The sequence below is a fragment of the Trichomycterus rosablanca genome, chromosome 24, assembly GCF_030014385.1.
Source record: "Trichomycterus rosablanca isolate fTriRos1 chromosome 24, fTriRos1.hap1, whole genome shotgun sequence".
In the NCBI taxonomy this organism is placed as follows: domain Eukaryota; kingdom Metazoa; phylum Chordata; class Actinopteri; order Siluriformes; family Trichomycteridae; genus Trichomycterus; species Trichomycterus rosablanca.
In genome coordinates, this window is record NC_086011.1 from 15,597,135 (window position 1) to 15,619,257 (window position 22,123).

The 22,123-nt window shown below is 40.9% G+C and overlaps 1 protein-coding gene across 1 annotated transcript in view; it reads left to right on the forward strand.

The window, feature by feature from the left end:
* The window catches only part of cdh4 (cadherin 4, type 1, R-cadherin (retinal)), a 203,578-nt gene that overhangs the window by 94,538 nt on the left and 86,917 nt on the right, over positions 1 to 22,123 (forward strand). Inside the window, exon 3 of the mRNA XM_062986402.1 lies at positions 5,727 to 5,750. Coding sequence (XP_062842472.1) covers positions 5,727 to 5,750 — 24 coding nt within the window. The remainder of the gene's footprint in view (positions 1 to 5,726; positions 5,751 to 22,123) is intronic.

Sequence of the window (22,123 nt, forward strand, 5' to 3'; positions counted from 1 at the left end):
TTGGTGGACTATTCTCAGTCCAGCAGTGACAGTGAGGTGTTTAAAAACTCCAGCAGCGCTGCTGTGTCTGATCCACTCATACCAGCACAACACACACTAACACACCACCACCATGTCAGTGTCACTGCCGTGCTGAGAATGATCCACCACCCAAATAATACCTGAAGAACAGCTTGAAATGGGGCTAACAAAGCATATAGAGAAACAGATGGACTACAGTCAGTAATTGTAGAACTACAGTGTTTCTATATGGTAAGTGGAGCTGATCAGTGTATGTATTTATCTTTAATTACTGCTTCATTCCAGAACACTTGATGCGTTGTAGAAATTCACTCGTCAGGGCAGCCAGCTATTTCAGAGCATAACACTTACACTCAGAGGATCATTTAGAAAAGCCAATCAATCTACTGGCATGTTTAAAGTACTGGATAATTGGAGCCCTTTCTATGATTTGTGGTTGCAGCCAATTTAGCATTTTGATCCTATAGCTTTAACATGTGTACCATGATCCTCTCTGATTCTCCACTTCTCTCTCACTCGGCGAGTGGAAAAGACCAGCTGGGAAAATCACCGGCTCGCTGGATGATTGTGTGCTTGATGGAGATCATTTCTTCTCCAGTTCAGCTGTGGGAAATTGAATTACCTTTACAATCTGTTTGCACTGGAGTGTGTGTGCTGTGGTGTGTATGTGAAATGAAGGAGATCGTCCCTCCCGTCTCCACTCTTTAAAGTGCATGTGTGCTTCCGCTGAACTGTATAGTGCTCCTTCTTATTACCCCCTGCCTGCGGTGTGAAATCCTTCCTGTACGCTTCAACCCGGCACATGCTTGGGTTTAAGTGTGATAAGTTTATGGGATATGACACACAGTGAGGCCAGGGAACGTTGTAGCGAGGCGCAATTGCTCAAATTATCCTCACCTGCACTTATCGCTGTGGGTGCACCAGTTACAAGCAAATTATCAAATTAATATCACAGTTGTTGTCTTTTAAATACTTGAAATCAAAGCAGCAAGGAAGATATAGCGGGATTTTATTTGTTTTGTATGTATTACGTCAAACAAATGGCTCGAATGATAACACATTCATACTACAAAATAATGGCTGGACCATTATGGGCTATTAAATGGTCAACTTGGTCTGGTTTGGTGGTTTCTGAAGAATATTAGACACACAGTCTGATTCTTGCTGGTCAACTTGTTAGGTTTGGACACCAAGGAAAACAAGCATCAAAGCTTTTATCTTGAGCACAACTGGTCAGAACGTCTGGTATCTTGAGAACGTCTGGTCAGACTGATTTGATTGGATGGTTTAAATGGTTTAAGACACTTGCTCTCTGGTTCTAGTTGCTCAGGCTGGTTCTAGCAGGCCACGATCATTTTATTGGATGGTTTAATAGTGGTTTTGATTACTTACATGCTGGTTTTGTGTGGTCAAGATAATTCTAAAGGGTTGGATATTGCCCAGGCGGCACAAACAATGCATTACAATGAAATACAAAACAAAATATACTGAATTAATAAAAATGATCACAATCTGGTCCCACTGTGGTTTACAATATGTAACGTAAAGCCTCCACAAGGGGGCGTTCGTGTAAAAGTTCATTTCATGTTCATTTTTTTGGCTCTCGACCCACATAAGGGTTTGGTTTTTTGGTTCTAGCTGGTGAGGCCGGTCTAGTTTATTGGTTTATTTTCACCCCTAATCTAGTTGTGTCCAATTACCCCGATTGCATCCTCCACTGATTCAACCCTCCACCGCTGACTGAGGACGCTTCTCAACTGACACACGCCCCCTCCGACACGTGCTCAGTACAGACTGCATTTTTCACCTGCACGAGTCGAGTTAATATATACCGATCAGCACTGTGCACGGGGAGCCACACCCTGATCAGCATTAGTCCTGAAGCCTGTGCAGGCGGCATCAATCAGCCAGCAGGGGTCGTAATTGCACCAGTTATGAGGACCCATGAGCCGGCTTGCCCCTAACCCTATGAACAACAGCCAATCGTTGTTCATGCAGCCGCCCAGCCCAGCTGTAGGAGTTTCAATACGATGCATTCGAAAACCCAGCTCTGGTGTGCTAGCGTATTTTACATGAATTTACGTGCATTACCTGAGCTGAGGCTTTAAAATTAAGTGTGTTGTACAAGTTCCCAGTTCATTTAGAAGCTGGGGTCAAAGTCCAGGGTCAGCCATTGTACAGCGCCTGTGGAGCCAAGAGGGTAAAGGGCCTCGCTCAAGGACCCAGCAGTAAGAATGATGGTCCAACACTACCTACTAGGCTAACCCATCCCTTTTTATATATTTCATATGAAATATATATGATATTTCAACATCACATAGTATATTGGTAGGTTGTTTATCTACCCTTGTTTAACAAATTCCCACCAAGCTAACCGATTTCAAAACCAAAAACACACCAGTAAACGATGTCAGTATAATGAAATCTTCCACACAGAAGTTTTTATTCAAGTTGGATCACATCTCCTGCCGTCACATTTCATTTGAGATGTTCTGTGCTGCAATACAAAAAAGGTCAGCACAGCAAACGGAACGTAGAATCGCTGGATTATGCAGATTAGCGCTTTAAAGTTCAGTAATTGATTGCACATGCTTGATTGCACAAACGCTATTAAAATAAATGTCATTTCCATGTGAGATTTGGAAAACAGAATACTTTGTCTTGATGTCGCGGTGTTAACACTGTTATTGAATCAGCGTGTCATATCATCATTGAGTAATCTCTGACCTTTTTAAGTGATTGCTGAAGGGAAAGATGATGGTCATACTGCCAGACTTGAGTGTAAATGAAGTGGTTTGGGGTTGGCACCACCTACAGACACTCTTCTCACAGGTGCTATAACTTTATTTCACTTACATAGTGCTAGTAGTGTTAGGTTCCAAGTGTCTGGTCCCATAGTGCTTGGGGGACTGTATCTGTGTCTTACAAGCTTAATACAGCGGTATCTTGTAACTCAACGTCCCCTAAACCGAAATATTTGAAACTTGACGCCCTTCGTTGAGAAATGTGTACCCTTAAGCTCTCGGCTTGAGTGGTGTGGTAAAACGTCATCAAAACCGAGAGGGTCATGGGCGGCCAAGGTTCATGGCCTGTGTGGTCCGATCCAACAGACGAGCTACTGTAGCTCAGATTGCTGAAGAAGTTAATGCTGATTCTGATAGAAAGGTGTCAGAATAGACCGTGCATCACAGTTTGTTGTGTATGGGGCAGCACAAAGGGGGACCAACACAATATTAGGTAGGTGGTCATAATGTTATGCCTAATTGTTCTATGTCTATAGTCTAAAATGTTTTTTGTTCTTCATGTCTTTTCTTTATGGTGTCCGTCAGCCAAAACTGAGGGCAAATCTATCTGTCGTTGATCTGTTTACCCGCACCAGTAACAATTCATCAAAGCAAATGCTCAACACGACATAATGGATCCTGATGCCGTTAGTCATGAACAAGAAGACCGACTAATTAGTCTTTAGCATGAAGAGACATTTAACAGAAGCGTTCTTTATCCCGACTATAATGGTTTAAATTAATAAACAATACCTCACAGACAGAACATACTGTTCAACACTCCTGCTATGAATAATGGATCGCCGTTATTATCCTTTACTTCTTCACGATCCTGCATTGGTAGATTTTATTAATATTTTTTTATATTTTGACAGTTCATCTGGCATCTTCACGCAGACCTTGAATTATTTAGAGTACACATCTAGCTGTCGCTTTATTCCTCTAGATTGAAAAAAAACAGCATGGCCTTGTCTGCTTGTCGTGGTGCAATAATAATTCATTATATCGCGTACCATGGAGACGATTATGCATAATTATACCATAAAGCAAAACAAAGCTGTTCAGATGGATCAGAAAAAAGCTTTTTATGCTAAAACGTTTTTATTTGTTCTGTCATCGATGGAACTGAGCAGAGAGTTTTAGAGGAGAAGCTAAAAGTCGACATTTAAAAACTAATGTATTCATGCAGGTGTTAGACATGTTCCTATAAATACAGTTTGTACTTAATTACCTTTATATTTAATTAAAAAAACTAATAGTTATTGTGGATTATTAATTAATTTATTATTATTAATTATAGTTTATTATTATTATTGTTATTTCTATTAATTAATTATTAATTATTGTGGATTATTAATAATTTATTTATTTATTACTAATAATTATAGTTATTATTATTATTAATTAATTATTATTTATTGTGGATTATTAATTATTTATTTATTTATTTATTATTAATTATAGTTAATTATTATTATTATTATTAATTATTATTTATTGTGGATTATTAATCATTTATTTATTTATTTATTATTAATTATAGTTAATTATTATTATTATTTTTATTTGATTATTATTTATTGTGGATTATTAATAATTAATTAATTTATTATTAATTATAGTTTATTATTATTTTTATTCATTAATTATTATTTATTGTGGGTTATTGTGTACAAAAGTGTGCATACCTTCCTAAGCCTTACTTATCAACCCTCCCTTTGGTGTACAGTAGAAAAAAAAGCTGGGCAAGCTGTAGACTGGGCTAGTTATCAGAAGGTCGCTGGTTCAAGCCCTACCACTGCCGGGTTACTGTTATTGGACCTTTAAGCAAGGCCCTTAACACTCAGTTACTCAGACTGTATACTGTAACCGTAATGTAATTTGGATAAAGGCGTCTGCTAAATGCCGTGAATGTCCCACACTCTATGGGTCTGTCTGAAAACCTAGGAAGCTGCCAAACTAGAGAGGTTTCTACTAAGACATTGAACTCATAAGGCAGAAGCTTACTAAGCCAACACAGTTATTCAAACCAATAGGCTAATGCGGCGCAACCAGCTAGAATTTTATATCCTTATCAGTACGTGTGGGTGAAACTCTTAAACCAGTCATTAGTTTAGCTATGCTAATGCCTGAAAGCTTGGATTCCACTGAACTGAGTGAAAGTGAAGCTTTAGTGGAGTTTAAAGGTTCTAGAAGGTAAGACACTCCTGTTTGATCCTGATTTAGTTTAAGGAGGGTTGCTATAGGGTTAGATCTTTAAAATTCAAACTAAAAACAAATTTCGCTTTTCTGTCACCCTCAGATGTAATAAACGTATAGTCGGTTCTTCCTAGATTCGTATTTCACATATTACGAGGGATCTTCAAAAAGTTTCCTCACTTTTATATCTTGGTTATAAGAGGTGAGGGTGTAGTAGGAGGAGGAGTAATCGATCGTGTCTGAGAGACTGAGAGACGCTTATAGTCCGGATTTAGCTCCATCTGATTTCCACCTTCTTGGACGCTCAAAGAAGTTTTAAGGGGAAGAAGATTTTCATGTGATGATGATGTGAAAGCAGCGGTACATCAGTGGTACGACGCTGGGAAAAATGCATCGGAAGGCGACTGTAAAAAAAAGTGATCTCATTTGTTTTTGAAATTCTTAATAAATAGAGTTATAAAAAGTGCGGGAACGTTTTGAAGATCCCTCGTACATTTACACTTATAAACCTTTTCAATGTTCTGTGTGTGTGCGTGAAGTGTTCAGGATTGTTTTGAAATTCTCCTCGACTCGTATCTTTCCTCTCTCTGTATTTATTGAAGTGCTGTGTATTTAATCAAGCAGTGTTGCAGGAATAAAAAGCCTTGCTTATGTTTGTCTGTACACTAATACACTGTGATGCTGACTGACCCTGTTCTTCTGTTTTTTCTGTTTGTTTTCCAGACACTCCGCTGTCTTCAGGTCGAGGTGAGTACTGCGCTTTCTTGGCTTGATTTGCGGTATTGCAGATTGGAACTGATTGTTGTGGCGAGCGACATTCGAGATCCATCAGATCTGCGGTGTTTACAAACAGAGATCAGAGCTTTATTGTTGAAATGTAGAGAAGTGGTGGTTCGAACTGATTCACGAACTCAAGTGAATCAAAGTGTTTGATTCAGGAATCAACCCCATTCTAATAAGGATTTACAATTGAGTATTTGCATTATGCGTCAATGGCATTACAAACATATGAATTTATTCAGACTTGTGTAGGATTTTTTTGGAGTGTAGCTTTAAACAGAGGGTGTGTGTTGTTGTGTTTGTGTGTTGTTGTGTTTGTGTGTTGGTGTGTTGGTGTGTTGGGAGGTAGGTACATGATTTCCGAAGTGACATTTCAGGTCCCTCTGCTTTGGCCTATTTTCTGTTTAGATTTATTCAGGACGACATCCTATCTGGTTTTGTTTGTGTTCATGAGGTCGTGCAGAGACTTGGAATTATTTCTGCTTTGGTGGTTGCTGGATGAGAATAAGATGCAAACCTGAATTCTACACAACCTGAGATAGTACAGGTTTTGATTTGTAATAAATTAAATACAAGAGTAAAACATGATATTTGATCTTCATTTCAATTCATTTTTATCAATGGCTTTGGGGTCATGGCAAGTCCGGTTTCACTGGGACAGGAACCAATTGTGTCTGTGTAGGAGCCTAGCCGGCCTAAAGCACCTCTGACGCTCGAACCCGGATCTTAGCGGCTATGGGCTAGCGTAATACACCACTGTGCCACCAGTCTATTGCGCAATCCATGCCAAACAAAGTGGCCAGGTAGCACAGCGGGATGTTCCGCCAGCACACCAGCGCTGAGATTCTGAACACCCCGGTTCGAATCTCGGCTCTGCTACCGGTCAACTGGGCGCCATCTAGCGGCCACAATTGGCAGTGCCTGCAGCAGACAAAATTGGCCATTGCATCTGCTGTGTGGGAAAAGACCGGACCAAGTGGGTGGGGTCTTCAAATGCTGTGCAGAAGTGGATGAGCCTCATGTGCAAATCCACCAAAGTACAGGCGAAAAAGAAGGGGTTGAGGGACTGCACAGGCGTCGGAGGGGGCCTGGAGCAGGTAAACATACCCTCCTTAAACGCAATCAAGACCCCCAGCAGCGGAAGACTAATTGGCTATGCTAAATTGGGAGTAAATAGTACAAATTAAAAATAATCCAAGATAAAGAAGTGGTACAACATGAAATTAAAACAAAAAAAATATTCTTGTACAATATATGTGCTTTATTAACATTTATTAAATACTAAAATCAAAAGTGACCTTTCACAAATGCCCCCCTGCTGCCCATCTGAGACGTGATTCAGGTTTATTTCCCTTTCATTGCTCGGAATTACCTAGTGGGATATTAAAGATAAAAAATATATATGATCTTGTCATATAGTGGACAGTCTTTATACGTCTGAATAAATGGTCACTCTGAATTTAATTGAACATTGTTTCTTTGCTTCTTGCATCTCCTTCTGTTTTTTATTTTTATCTCTCTTTTACGTTTGTCTAATTCTGAGCTGTGAACCTGTGAGAATCAGGTACATAATATAAACACTAATCCCAGCATTTCCCCATTGATGTTGTTATCACGTGGTGCTAATGTGATGCTCACGCTTAAGCTAACACGTTCATTATCAGATAGAAAGAATCTTCCTTTTATTTAATTGACTGTACCAGAGGAAGGAAGGTGTGGTTGTTAGAATTGCAGTTCTCGGGTCATGGTAAAAGTCTTTAGCTGTAATCTTCACAGTGATTGTGTTTCCTTCTGTTCTGTTGTGGCACGGCTGCTCAGAAAATTCAGCGAAAAGGTGTTGATAAGGCTCAGATTCACTATGTTTAATATATATATATATTTATTTATAGCCATACGGCGTATGTGATAATTGTATTTTATTCGTCTAATTTTGTTTTTGCAGTAAAATAGACGAAACAAAGAGATTTACACATTTTAAAAATGTCCATGTTAAAGTAAATGCATCATGTTAATAAATGATACAACAAACTAACAAAGAAAATAAATGATTTAGTATTTTAATTAATTAAAACCACCTCCTTGTTTCTACACTCACTGTCCATTTTATCAGCTCCACTTCTACAATTACTGACTGTAGTTCATCTGTTTCTCTGCATGCTTTGTTAGCCCCCTTTCATGCTGTTCTTCAATGGTCAGGACCCCCACAGGACCACCACAGAGCAGATATTATTTGGGTGGTGGATCATTCTCAGCACTGCAGTGACACTGACATGGTGGTGGTGTGTTAGTGTGTGTTGTGCTGGTATGAGTGGATCACACACTGTCCACTCTATTAGACACTCCTACATCTATTGCTGCTGTTTGAGTTGGTCATCTTCTAGACCTTCATCAGTGGTCACAGGACGCTGCCCACAGGGCGCTGTTGGCTGGATATATTTTTGGTTGGTGGACTATTCTCAGTCCGGCAGAGACAGTGAGATGTTTAAAAACTCCAGCAGTGCTGCTGTGTCTGATCCACCCATACCAGCACAACGCACACTAACACACCACCACCATGTCAGTGTCACTGCAGTGCTGAGAGTGATCCACCACCCAAATAATACCTGCTCTGTGGTGGTCCTGGGAGAGTCCTGACCAATAGTGCCTGCAATAGTGCCAGTAATTTGCAAATACTGATGGTGTATACAGATAAAATGGTACACTTGTGAATAGTACAGAGTTTAGTGCAATCCAGAGTGCAGTGATACTTTAAAAGTGGTGCATGAAGCAGCAGCAAACCTGTCTGGCTTTGATCAAGTCCAGAATTGAGTCTAGAAACCATCGTTCGACTAAAGGTTTACTGGGCGACCTGGTAAAACCTGGGACGAATGTATCAGTGGCAACCATATAAAGATCACCTAACAACCAAAGACTGCACTGAGCACGGTGTACTTCACCAAGAAGCACAGGAGGGGTCGACTGGAATGCGCCTGAAGGAATTTGGACAGTCCTGCAGAAATCTGGGACACAGCTGTGTGGAACTGGAACTGGAACAGTTTGGCCATATGGATCAGTGGTTTGTCTGGCACTAGTATGGCAGTATTAATGACCAGAAGAATTCCATCTAATGCAAAATTTGGACCTTTTAAATGAAAAAAACGTTAGTTTTTCTTTTAAATGAGCTCCCTGCAAAGCTTTAACAGTATTTTAGAAGTGCAGAGGTGCAACAGAAGTGGACACAGGGTGTTTTATACTGGTTATACAGAGCATTATGGGGGATAACAGGTTTGATAACAGGATAAAGTTTGTACATTTTGGACCAGAGAAGGTGGATTGAAGGAATTTCAGCCCATGTGTCAGCAGAGCTTTATCTGTCCAACTAATTGTAGCACCGTCACTGCCAGCTGTCTGTCCACGATGGCCGGGCAGCCGGTGTTGTGTTGGCATAATCATGTGGAATTGCAGTCAAATTCTGGCTACAGGAGGAGGACAAATGTGCCTCTGGGAATCCGGACAGAAGTGGATTTGTCACTTTGTTGCTCCCACTTTGAACGTACAAAAATTGACTTTACACTTAAATTATTTAAGTGTTAATTTGGCTTTTTAACAGAGTGAAATCTCTGTCTGAAGCTGTCAATAATGTCAAGCACAGACAGGTTTAGCTATAACAGCAACCACAATCATCTACATTTGTTACCTAACAGGTGCATTTTAGTTGGTGTAAACATGTTTATTTGCGCTGTTATCATTTTAAGGAATTTTGTGCAACCATCCTAAATCTTGGTCAAGTGTTTATTTTAGACAAAATTAATTAGTGTGTTAAAAATCACAAGAATCGGCCGCTCAGGTGGCGCAGCGGTAAAAACACACGCTGGAACCAGAGCTGGGATCTCGAATACATCGTATCGAATCTCAGCTCTGCCTGCCGTCTAAGGCTGAGCAGCCACATGAACAACGATTGACCTGTTGCTCAGATATGGTGCGGGACTAAGCCGGATAGGGTCTCTCCCATGACTGGTGCAATTACGACCTCTGCTGGCTGATTGATGGCGCCTGCACAGAGATGAGAAAAGAGTGCTCTCAGGGTGTGTCTCTCCGTACACAACGCTGAGCTGCACTGCACTGCACTCGTCAAAGTGTAGGTGATAAGATGCATACAGCATGCTGTCCACGTGTCGGAGGGGGGCGTGGGTTAGCTCCGTTCTCCTCAGTCAGAGCAGGGATCGGCATTGGTGGAGAGGAAGCATGACGCAGTCGGGCAATTGGACGCGCTAAAGTCGGGAGAAAAATGGAAGAAAATGCATAAACAAAAGCGGGGACAATTGGCAGTGCCTGCAGCAGACTAAAAGAACACACTTCGGGTGTGTCCAATCACCCCTAAGTGGGAGCGTCTCGTTGCAGCAAAAAAGCTCAGGGTTCCCACTGATTTTCTATCATTGGTGAGTAGTACTGCTCGTTGTATAGTTTTATTTTAATTCCTGTTGGTCCATGAAATTATATCTTACATGAAACCGGTCCGTGGTGCAAAAAAGGACCACTGCTGTAGAATATCAGTTCAGTTTTGGTTTGTTTAAGTGGTCAAAATTCTTGATGGATTGGAGTCCTATTCTGGGTTTGTTACTGCCTTGTGCTTAGTGATTTCAGGGAAACTGGACCCACCACAACCCTGAACAGAATAAAGCAGTGGTTAAAAAATTAACAGGTAATTATCAAGTAACTACCTTGTAATTAACCCGTCAAGTGAACATATTGACCTCTCATCAGGCTTGTTCTCTAAAGTCTGTTCTTTATACTATTTAGTCAATGTAGTGACCCCTCAGTGTCCCCAAAATGAACTCCATTACACATGTCTCTTATGAAATTGTGTTTTTACAAAAGGGAGAAAAATTCTTTTAGATGTGTCATACTCATAGACACACAGCACAGAGAATAAAGCTTTTCCTTTGACGTCGCCACATACATTAGAGAATCAATCTGAGTGAAAGGACATGGCCGCTGCTTTCAGCCGAGCGTGTAACCTTGTTTGTAATTCTTCAGACAGCTGGTCTTGGGAACTGAAAGCTCTGAACCATGTACATTTGTACTGGAGTTTAAAGAATATAAAGCAGAAAGACCACATACAAACTGTGGTCTCTCCAGGTTCTTTACATTAGCTTCATTTTTTTTAGCAGAAGTAGCAAGCTTTTTATGTTATATGTTTGTGTTTCATTGTTCTGGTTTAGAATTGAGAAACGAGGCCACTGTGTTCTAGCTCAGTTGAAGTTTAGAAGTTGTAGTTTTGGGTCATGTAGAAAAAGAACTGTGTCTGAATCTGAGAATCTGTGTACACGGGATAAAGGTCAAAACCCGACCAGAATTTAATCTTAGGAAAAAAATAGTTTAAATAGATAGCTCTTTGTAAACAGCTCATTCTTATTTTATGGATTGCAGCCTTGCAGAACTAGACACAGTCCTTAAACATCCTGGAATTCTGAAATAAAAAGGATAGTGGAAAAGTTTCAAATGATTTTTGTAAAATGTTACAGTAAAAACAAAATATTATATGTTTAAACTAAGTAACTTTACTGCATCAGGCACCAAGGTGGCATAGTTACGCTAGTGCACCACCACTGGGTTCTGAGTTCGAATATCAGAGGTGCTGTGGAATGACCAGGCGTCTAGACAGACGTGGGTGGATTGGTAAACTGTCCGTAGTATTTCTGCCCTGCACTATTCCAGTGTTTCCCAGTGGAACCGTGTATTTTAATACACATTAATTATTTTATTTAGTTGTTTTTTTACACAATATTTCCAGGCTAACACCGGCCCTGTCCTAACTTTTTTGGAATGTGTTAAAGCCATTAAATAAGTCAGGTGAAAAATCAACATACTGTAGGGCAGTTGTAGCCTAGTGGTTAAGGTTCTGGACTAGTAATCAAAAGGTCACTGGTTCAAGCACTCTGCCACGTTGCCACTGTTAGGCCCTTGAGCAAGGTCCTTAACCCTCAATTGCTTAGACAATACAGTGGTACCTTGTAACTCAACGTCTTCTAAACTCACAATCTTTGAAACTCAACGCCCTTCTTCGAGAAATTTGTACCCTTAAACTCAACATGTTCAGTTTTTTTCTCTTTTGCCGTTTTGTTCAAGCCTTCAGCTTGCCTTGAGCGGTGCAGTAAAACGTCTGAGAGCTCCACATGTATCTGTTTCACTTTTAAACTTGTGTTAAAGCTCGAGGTTCTGAGAAATTGTGAGATTCAGCTTTTTTTTAGGGAGTCCTCGCTTGGTGTTTTAGTACAGTAAGTCCTTGAATACCTTGAAACGCCTTTCAAACTCAGTGCCAGTGTCCCAGAACCAATTGACGTTGAGTTTTAAGGTACCACTGTACACTGTCAAAGTCACTTTGGATAAAAGCGTCTGCTAAATGCTGTATAAATGTATAATCTGCTGAGCAACCACTGCCCGGTCATAATGGTCAGTAATTATAAGCACATTCTGTTCTAACATGCTAACCGTTTACCAAGAGTCTGCCATGTTTTCATTTGTGAGCAGTAAAAAGTATGCTGCTGTGAAATCCTCTTGTGTTCACGTCTATGAAACGACTAAAATAATTAAATAATAAACCTTCGTCAATATTTGTCTTATTCTTTAATCAGTGCAAAAATAAAAGGACGCGTCAGCTTTGTTAGTTCCACAGATGCCAATCCCGTATCCACCAGGCAACTGAAATCTCTCACCTCACGCTTCACGCCACACAGTTCGGTCACACCGTCCCTGTAATCTGGCGTCTCTCTCGCCTCTCATTCCTGCGTCTGAGCTGGAGAGCAGTTAATATGCGGCGTAGCATATGCACTGGTGTCTGCCTCAATATGGCCGTATAATTGAATTATTTATCTGAGAAAACAGCCCATGGTTATACAGCTGAACGAATAAATGAACTTGGCTCTTGGTTACTGACCCACGACTGACAAATAAACACACAGATTTGGGCTCTAGTGACCCTAATGTGGACTTCTGGAGTGCTGTTGTTTAAATTGGTTGACCATAAATCATTTGATTCTATATGATAAGACGTCGGGTTTAAAAGTGAGTAGATGAAGGAAAATGAGGAGGCTCATTATTCTCTCATCCTCTCAGCCCCCCTTGCTGTCTTGCTTTTCCTTTGATGTCTGAAGATGTGGAGCTCTGGTTCTTTATAGGTGCTGTGATTATGATGGTACCATTAGTTATATTTGTGGTTATACATGTTGGCATAGTTGTTATGACCATGATGGGTTAGGCCAGCAGATATACACTGAACAGCCATAACATTAAAACTCACTGTCCATTTTATCAGCTCCACTTACCATATAGAAACACTTTGTAGTTCTACAATTACTGACTGTAGTCCATCTGTTTCTCTACATACTTTGTTAGCCTCCTTTCATGCTGTTCTTCTGTTCACAGAGCAGGTATTATTTAGGTGGTGGATCATTCTCAGCACTGCAGTGACACTGACATGGTGGGGGTGTGTTAGTGTGTGTTGTGCTGGTATGAGTGGATCAGACACAGCAGCGCTACTGGAGTTTTTAAACACCTCACTGTCACTGCTGGACTGAGGATAGTCCACCAACCAAAAATATCCAGCCAACAGCGCCCCGTGGGCAGCGTCCTGTGACCACCGATGAAGGCCTAGAAGATGACCAACTCAAACAGCAGCAATAGATGAGTGATCGTCTCTGACTTTACATCTACAAGGTGGACCAACTAGGTAGGAGTGTCTAATAGGATAGTGGACACGGTATTTAAAAAATCCAGCAGCACTGCTCTGTCTGATCCACTCATACCAGCACAACACACACTAACACACCACCACCATGTCAGTGTCACTGCAGTGCTGAGAATGATCCACCACCCAAATAATACCTGCTCTGTGGTGGTCGTGGGAGAGTCCTGACCATTGAAGAACAGGGTGAAAGCAGGCTAACAACATATGCAGAGAAAGAGATGGACTACAGTCAGTAATTGTAGAACTACAAAGTGCTTCTATATGGTAAGTGGAGCTGATAAAAGTTTAATTTTACTTGCATTTTATCTGGGAACTTGGGCCTATAATTTCCTGTTACAATAGTATTTATGATTGATTATTTATGGGGACAAAATAGCACACATTAATAGTGCTAGTTTGACTACGCTTATTAGAAAAACAAGACATGGGATGAGTGGTAGCTCACTAAGGTGCTGGATTTTTCAGTTTTGGATTGTATTTTTTACCCTTGATTTATTTGTGGCAGGTTTTGCATCATTTCAGGCGAGTGAAAGCTCCTGTAGACCTTTCCTTTCCTCTGGAGCAGCTTGAAAGCTTCCTGAGTGCTCTCCTACCCTCTCCTGCCTCGTTTTTGTAGTCGTCCTCATCAATGAGGCTCGTCTGAAAGGTGAAGAGATCCTCCCATCGTGATTTTGTGGAAACCTGCTCACCAGAAATCAATAGCCATTTTCTTTCCTTCTGGTCCACGGGGGAACGCTAAGAAAAGAGGAAGATGTAGGAGGGTAGGCGTCGGTCTCTGGTGGTTTAGTCTGTAAGAAAGTCAGGTGTTAATGCAAGATTAATCTACTCCACCTCATTACGGAGAGCGGAGATGTCTACTCAGAAAGGTCACGGCGGTGCATTGACTGTGTCTGTTTGCTTTGGGAGAGAGGTTGTGTACGACCGTGCATACCAATGTGTTGCTGTTTTTTTTTTGTGTGTGTGTTTGTTTTGTCTGCGTGACTTTACCTCATTCTCATTATCCTTATCCTGTTAGCGGTGAGCTTTCACACTTTAATAGCACTTTAACTTTGAACCTGGAGGATACTGCGGTCACCACTGACCTTGCTGCGTCAGGGCCTGAATGGTGTTAGTCCACCTTAATTCAGTCAGTTTTAGAGATTAGATAATGAACATGATGCAGCAGGATTATAATAAAAATATGGCCTTTTTGGGGGCAACTGCAATTGCTAATTATTCCTAGATCCAAGACTCTTGTACTTTGTCAACAAGATGATATTAACTGACATTGTGAAGGATAAACCTCAGAACTAGAAGAGTCTGGAGCCTCTTTTATGTCTTGATGAACCGATGGCTTAATGTTGGTTTCTCTTTGAGTTTCCCTCTTTGCTTAAGAAATCAACAACCTGCTAGTAATAAAATGCTGACAGGCTCCATCCTTGATGCACCTTCATCTTATGGCAGTGTTCCCATCTTTGGCTTTGAGGCAGCAGTGATCGCAGATCCAAATACATACTGGTGATTGATTTAAAACCTGCCCCATACAGTTCACTCCTCCAGAAGATCTTCCTGGAGGCTTTCCATTTCCCTCTTCAAGTCTTAAACCTAGATTCCTCAAATGATTCCTTTATTGTAGATTCCCCAAATTATTCCAAAAGTGTAGATTCCTCAAACGATTCCTCAATTGATTCCTCAAACAACTCTTCAAGTGTAGATTCCTCAAACGATTCCTCAAGTGTAGATTCCTCAAACGATTCCTCAATTGTAGATTCTTTAAACAATTCCTCAAGTGTAGATTTCACAGACGATTCGTCAGTTGTAATTTCCCAAATGATTCCTGCATTGTAGATTCCTTGAACAATTCCAAAAGTGTAGATTCCTCAAACGATTCATTCATCGAACATTCCTCATACAGTTCCTCAATTGTAGATTCCTCAAACGATTCCTTCATTGTAGATTCCTTAAACGATTCCACAATAGTAGATTATTCAAACGATTCCTCAAGTGTACATTCCTTAAATGATTCCTCAGTTGTAGAATCCTCAAACAATTCCAAAAGGGTAGATTCCTCAAACGATTCCTCAGTTGTAGATTCATCAAACGATCCCTCAGTTGTAGTCCTCAAACGATTCCTAGAATGTAGATTCCTCAAACGATTCCTCAATTGTAGATTCATCAAACGATTCCTCAGTTGTACATTCCTCCAGTGATTCCTCAATTGTAGATTCCTCAAACGATTCCTAGAGTGTAGATTCCTTAAACGATTCCTAGAGTGTAGATTCCTCAAACGATTCCTCAAGTGTAGATTCCTCAAACGATTCCTCAAGTGTAGATTCCTCAAACGATTTCTCAAGTGTAGATTTCTCAAACGATTCCTCAAGTGTAGATTCCTCAAACGATTTCTCAAGTGTAGATTCCTCAAACGATTTCTCAAGTGTAGATTCCTCAAACGATTTCTCAAGTGTAGATTCCTCAAACGATTTCTCAAGTGTAGATTTCTCAAATGATTCCTCAGTTGTAGATTCCTCCAGTGATTCCTCAACTGTATAGTTCTCAAACAATTCCTAAATAATAGATTCCTCAAATGATTCCTTAATTGTAGATTTCTCAAATGATTCCTAGACTGTAGATTCCTCAAACGATTCCTAGAGTGTAGATTCCTCAGGCGCTGTTGCCTCTCAGCAAGAAAGGTCTTAGTTCGATTCTCCAGCCATGCAGCCAGGGTCCTTTTCCATGTCAAACCCTATCCTATGCCGTCCCTCACTCAGACAAGGCCAGGCCAGGCCATACAGCCATCCTGGTGCCCACCTCAACACCCACTTCATTAATTTCTTCATCATTAGAAACCACTTTATTTTGACTTCTAAGCTAATTGACCTCAAGGTGGGAGGACGTTCTGTACATGGTAATGTAAAACACCCAGCCAGTTTCTGGTACGGTTTATTTTTGGGGGAAGGTGGGTGAAACTCAGAGCACCTAGGATAAACCTCATAAGGATCGTTCGACTTCAATAAAGGGCCGAGTCCTTCATTTCAAATCACTCCTACGAGCAAACCGGTAGACTGATGTGTCACTGGGGTGCTACTATTGCCTGGAAATGTAATTTATTTTAGGAAATGACCTTCAAATTTACATCCCACAACCTTTGAAACGGGATTGTGTGGCAAGCAAATAAATGATGTAGAAGATCGGCGCCAGAGGTCACCTTCCTGTAGTTCAAGCATCACATCCATTAACCAAACGGACCCTCACTTAATGTGTCGTGAAGTAATACAGAGTTTTAGAGTCCCAGTAGAGTAACAGGACATTTTCATGGTCTGAGTAGTTTTATTATTTAAACCTCACTGACGGTGCCTGAACCTTGAGAATGGATGCTTAGCTGAAACCAGAGGATCCAAATGCCAGTAAGAATATTAGATCTACCGTGCCTGGTTGGATTTGCACATGCGGCTTATCTAATTCTGCACAGGCGCCTGCGTTTGAAGACCCCATCCACTTAGTCCGGTCTTTTTCCCACCCACAAAGTCGACCGGTAGCAGAGCTGAGATTCGAACTGAGGTGTTTAGAATCTCAGTGCTGGTGTGCTAGCGGAATATCCCGCTGCCTTTGCTGTCCTTGGTGAAAGGGTACGTATTAACAATACAAAAGATCTACCTATGCAGATTTAAATGCTCAGTGGTGCTCTTTAGGTGCTGAAAGCTACACTAAACTCCCTTTCAGAGGCGCTATTTAAATACCCTTGATGCTACCATTCTAGTGATAAGCACTTGTGTAGTGAAGGGTACAATTTAGAGCCTATTGTTATTCCTGAGAATTCTTCAGGTTTGTACATTTCAGAGTAAACATGGAGCTTTGGAACACAGAGCTTTACTCTGACTAATGGAAAAGCGTATTGGTTCAGGCTGCGAAAACATTATTTGTCGGTGATTTACGACTTTTTGTCCTGAATTCACAGAATTGCTTTTCTTACTTCACTGTTATCATTATGTGTAGGACTTTAGGCTTCATATGACCAAGACTCTTGTAGTGTCTCAACAAGATTATATTAACTGACATTGTGAAGGATAAACCTCAGAACTAGAAGAGTCTGGAGCCTCTTTTATGTCTTGATGAACCGATGGCTTAATGTTGGTTTTTCTTTGAGTTTCCCTCTTTGCTTAAGAAATCAACAACCTGCTAGTAATAAAATGCTGACAGGCTCCATCCTCGATGCACCTTCGTCTTATGGCAGTGTTCCCATCTTTGGCTTTGAGGCAGCAGTGATCGCAGATCCAAATGCATACTGGTGAATGATTTAAAACCTGCCCCATACAGTTCACTCCTCCAGAAGATCTTCCTGGAGGCTTTCCATTTCCCTCTTCAAGTCTTAAACCTACCACAAGTGTTTGCTTGAAATCCAGAATCAATAACGTTTAACTGGGTAAATATCGGCTCACTGACGGACTATTTTACCTAAAGTAACCCTTATTCCTTTTTCACTCAGTATCTGAGAGACTACAACAAATGACTCCTCAAGTGTAGATTCCTAAAATGATTCCTCACTTGTAGATTCTTCAAACAATTCCTCAAGTGTACATTCCTCAAACGATTCCTCAAGTGTAGATTCCTCAAATGATTCATCAAGTGTAGATTTCACAAACGATTCCTCAATTATAATACCTCAAATGATTTTGAAATTGTATATTCGATGGGTCAAACGATTCCTCAAGTGTTGATTCCCCAAACAATTCCTCAATTGTAGATTTTTCAAATGATGTCTCAGGTGTAGATTTTTCAAATGATTACTCAAGTGTAGATTCCTCAAATGATTCATCAATTGTAATTCCTCAAACGATTCCTCAATTGTAGATTCCTCAAACGATTCCTCAAACGATTCCTCAATTGTAGATTTCGCAAACGATACCTCAAGTGTAGATTCCTCAAATGATTCATCAATTGTAATTCCTCAAACAATTCCTCAATTGTAGATTCCTCAAACGTTTCCTCAGTTGTAGATTCCTCAAACGATTCATTAATTGTTCCATCACTTGTAGAAATACAGTAGCACTGTGTCTATAAACATCTTTTTCCCGAAATCATCCAGCATCTCAGCTAATGGGGCGAGCTGCACCCCTGTCCCTGTTGCGCTGTCTAGATGATGCACAACAGGTGTCTTTAACTAAGAGTGGCTGATGAGAGCCAGATCCTTACACCGGACTGAACAAAACAAATAAAGACCTGCCAGCTGAAACCCACCTCAGCATTCATCCATAATTCATCCACTTCAGCAGAACCTTGGGGACACACTTATTTGGTTACTCAACAGATGGGTGGAAAAAACATGGTACCGCTGTGATCTTTGGAGTAGGTGTATCAACTTAGCTCATGTGACCTTTAAATCTAAGTGCATAATAAAACATGTGTCCTTCCTCTGAAAAATAATACTGTCCCTGGTTACCATGATAACGCTGTACCGTAGTAGCAGTGTGACTGTAATTAGTGACGGTAGGGGCTTAGGTAATGACGCTGAGAGGGAGCGCAGACCCGGTGGCTATGCAGAGATCCGTCTACATCTCCAGAGAGTTTCATTACGTGAACATGATACAATTAATCAGAGACAACCCGTGCGCTAAGCCTCATCACGCCAGGGACAGATAGCTACGTACTTTACACCCCGATGAACACGGTCACTCTAGATGAGTGACGAGCATTTCAACAATGTACAAACATAAAAAAAGAACAACGACAACACAAGAATTGTTGGAAGTGAAGCATAAATTAGCAATGTAACATCACCCACACTGTAAAGTATGGTGGTGGTAGCATTATGTTATGTAGATTTTCAGGTTGTGACAATCAGTCCTTAAAAAAAAGGTGGTTTGGTTGGGGATAAGCTCAGCCGTTATGGTACTGGACTAATAATTGAAAGGTTGCTGATTCAAAGCCCCAGTACTCATTAAATATCTGAGAGACTATGACAAACGAATTCCTCAAACGATTCCTTAATTGTAGATTCCTCAAGCAATTCTTCAATTTTAGATTCCTCAAACAATTCCTCAACTGTAGATTCCTCAAACAATTCCTCAACTGTAGATTCCTCAAATGATTCCTCAATTGTAGATTCCTCAAACGATTCCTCAATTGTAGATTCCTCAAATGATTCCTCAGTTGTAGATGCCTCAAACAATTCCTTAAATATAGTTTCCTCAAACGATTCTTGAATTGATTCCTCAAACGATTCCTTAATTGTAACTTCCTCAAACGATTCCTCAATTGTAGATTATCTGTCTGTCTGTCTGTCTATCTATCTGTCTGTCTATCTCTGTCTGTCTGTCTGTCTGTCTGTCTGTTTGTGTGTCTATCTATCTGTCTATCTATCTATCTATCTATATACTGCCAGGTTGGCCTTGTTGGGCCCTTAATCAAGGCCCTTTAACTGCTTGGATTGTATACGGTCACAATTGTAAGTAGCTTAGGACAACAGTGTTTGCTAAATGCTGTAAGTGTAACACAAGTGTTTTAAAGGTTCAATAAAAAACATCTTATTATTATAAACCCACAAGCTCGAGTAACACTCACTGTTCACACTTGACCGGTGCAGCAGAGCAAACGCAACCTTAACCTTTAGGTGCCATAACAAAAGTGAACGATTGTAACACAGCCTTCACCTTCCAGGGCAAAACGAAAGCATCTCAAAGCGCTTAATGAGATGCCAGTGCGGTTTTGACATTTAAACGTTAAGCAGAAAATATATTTTTGTTTGGGGCAGTAGGAGAGAATAGGATTGAATTAAACGAGCACTTGTCTTTGGCTGGCCTCCAGATTGCTGGAGTGATAGCAGATATGAAGAGCATATGTCAAAGCCTCGGTGGTGTGCAGCAGAGAGTGCTAATGGCTCTAACGGCTCCGTGGAGAGTCACACTCAGAGGTGTGTGTGTGTGAGGACTGGGAGGATTTGTGTGTTTTGTGTGTATTGGATTGTTGCGTATGTGTTTGTGTGTTTTGTGTATATGTGGGTTGATTGTTGTGTGGCTAGTTTGTGCGTAAATTGTCAGCATGGACAATTGTACGTTTACCCTTGCCGTGAAATGCTATGGAAACCTGTTTACCCACCCGAGGTTGAAGCCTGCATGTCCAGACTTCTGTGCCAACAATGTAGCTCCTGCTAGATGTGATGGGACCCTGGCATGTTTACACCAAAATGTCAAAGGTTTTGACTCTATCTGTGTATCCCGTGTGCTTTACCATCCCAACGCACCCTTGACATTTGGCTGGAAGTAAACGTTTCCGTTCCTGCCTTTTAACACGAGCTGTATTGTGTAGAAGCGACAGACACAATAAAACTCCTCATATTTACGTGAAGCGTTTTCAGTCTCGCTCTGACCTTTGGGGCGACTCTACCCCGTGTCAGGAGGCCGAGCTTTAAGGTCAGATCTTTCCTTTTGTGTCCTTTCTCCTGACCTGTACACGTCTCATTTCTCTCTCTTTTTCCATCCTGGGATTATTCTCTGCGTTATCATTCATCATTCATCAATTTTTTTGCTGCCTCGCCCTCATTAGCCCATTTCTCATTCTGAAATGTACTTATCTGAAGCTTTTCAGAGCTATTTCTGCTCCCTTCCCATTCGCTTTATCTTCGTCACTTTGGTGTTGACCTCTCGTTCTGCGCCGCGTAGCCTTTCTCGGGTTGTCAGACCCTCCCGGGCGGCGTATCACATCATAATGCACACGCATGACACCCCGGCCGCATTTACATATAAATGCGCGCTGGTACAATCACACGTGTCTAAACACACATTAATATCTGACCTGCTAGCTGGTTGTGCATGAATAGTGATAATCTGTTATTAAGTACCACGACACGCTTTAAAACACTTCACTTACTTTTATCAAGAATACATGATTTTTTCTTGTTAATGTCTTCTTTCCTGCTAATGCCTTTAATTTCTTGTGGTTTCGCCCTTTCATGTCCTTACAGGCATTTTATTGTATTTTAAAAGGTTCTGTTGGGGGGAAAAACATAAAGTGTAAAAGATTACTGACATTTGTACACATTAAGTGGTACATCAGAAACTCCTACGCCATCCTAAAAGACCCCCCCCCCCAACACACACACACACTTCCTTTTGAAATTGTATGTCATCACACCTTCATAACTAGCGGCTGTCAAAGGCAAGAAGTGATGAGTTTATTATTTGTTTTTTACCAATATGAATTCACAGTGCAGTGAATCAGAAGCTTGTGTGTTCCAGCCCCACTGACAGGTTGACACCCTTGCACCCTAATTTCTCGGATTCTACCCCGTCGCAGTTTATTGCGTCTAAATAAAAACGTTCGCCAAATGTCTTAATGTAAGAGTGAAATGGCATCTTCAGATTGTGGTGGTTCACCTTTTAGGACACTAAGCTTCGAATCAGAAGATTAATGGTTCAAATCCCAGCACTACCAAGCTTTACTGTATTACTAACACTACAGAGCACTTAAGCAAGGTTCTGAATGCACATCTAGAGGGACTATGTGAGCCTAGAGGGGGGTCCCATTGCATTTACAAGACTTACAGTTGTGACACTATATAGTCTAAGCAATTGAGAGTTGAACAGTGGCAACCTGGCAGTGATGGGTCTTGAACCGGCACCTTCTGATTACTAGTCACTAG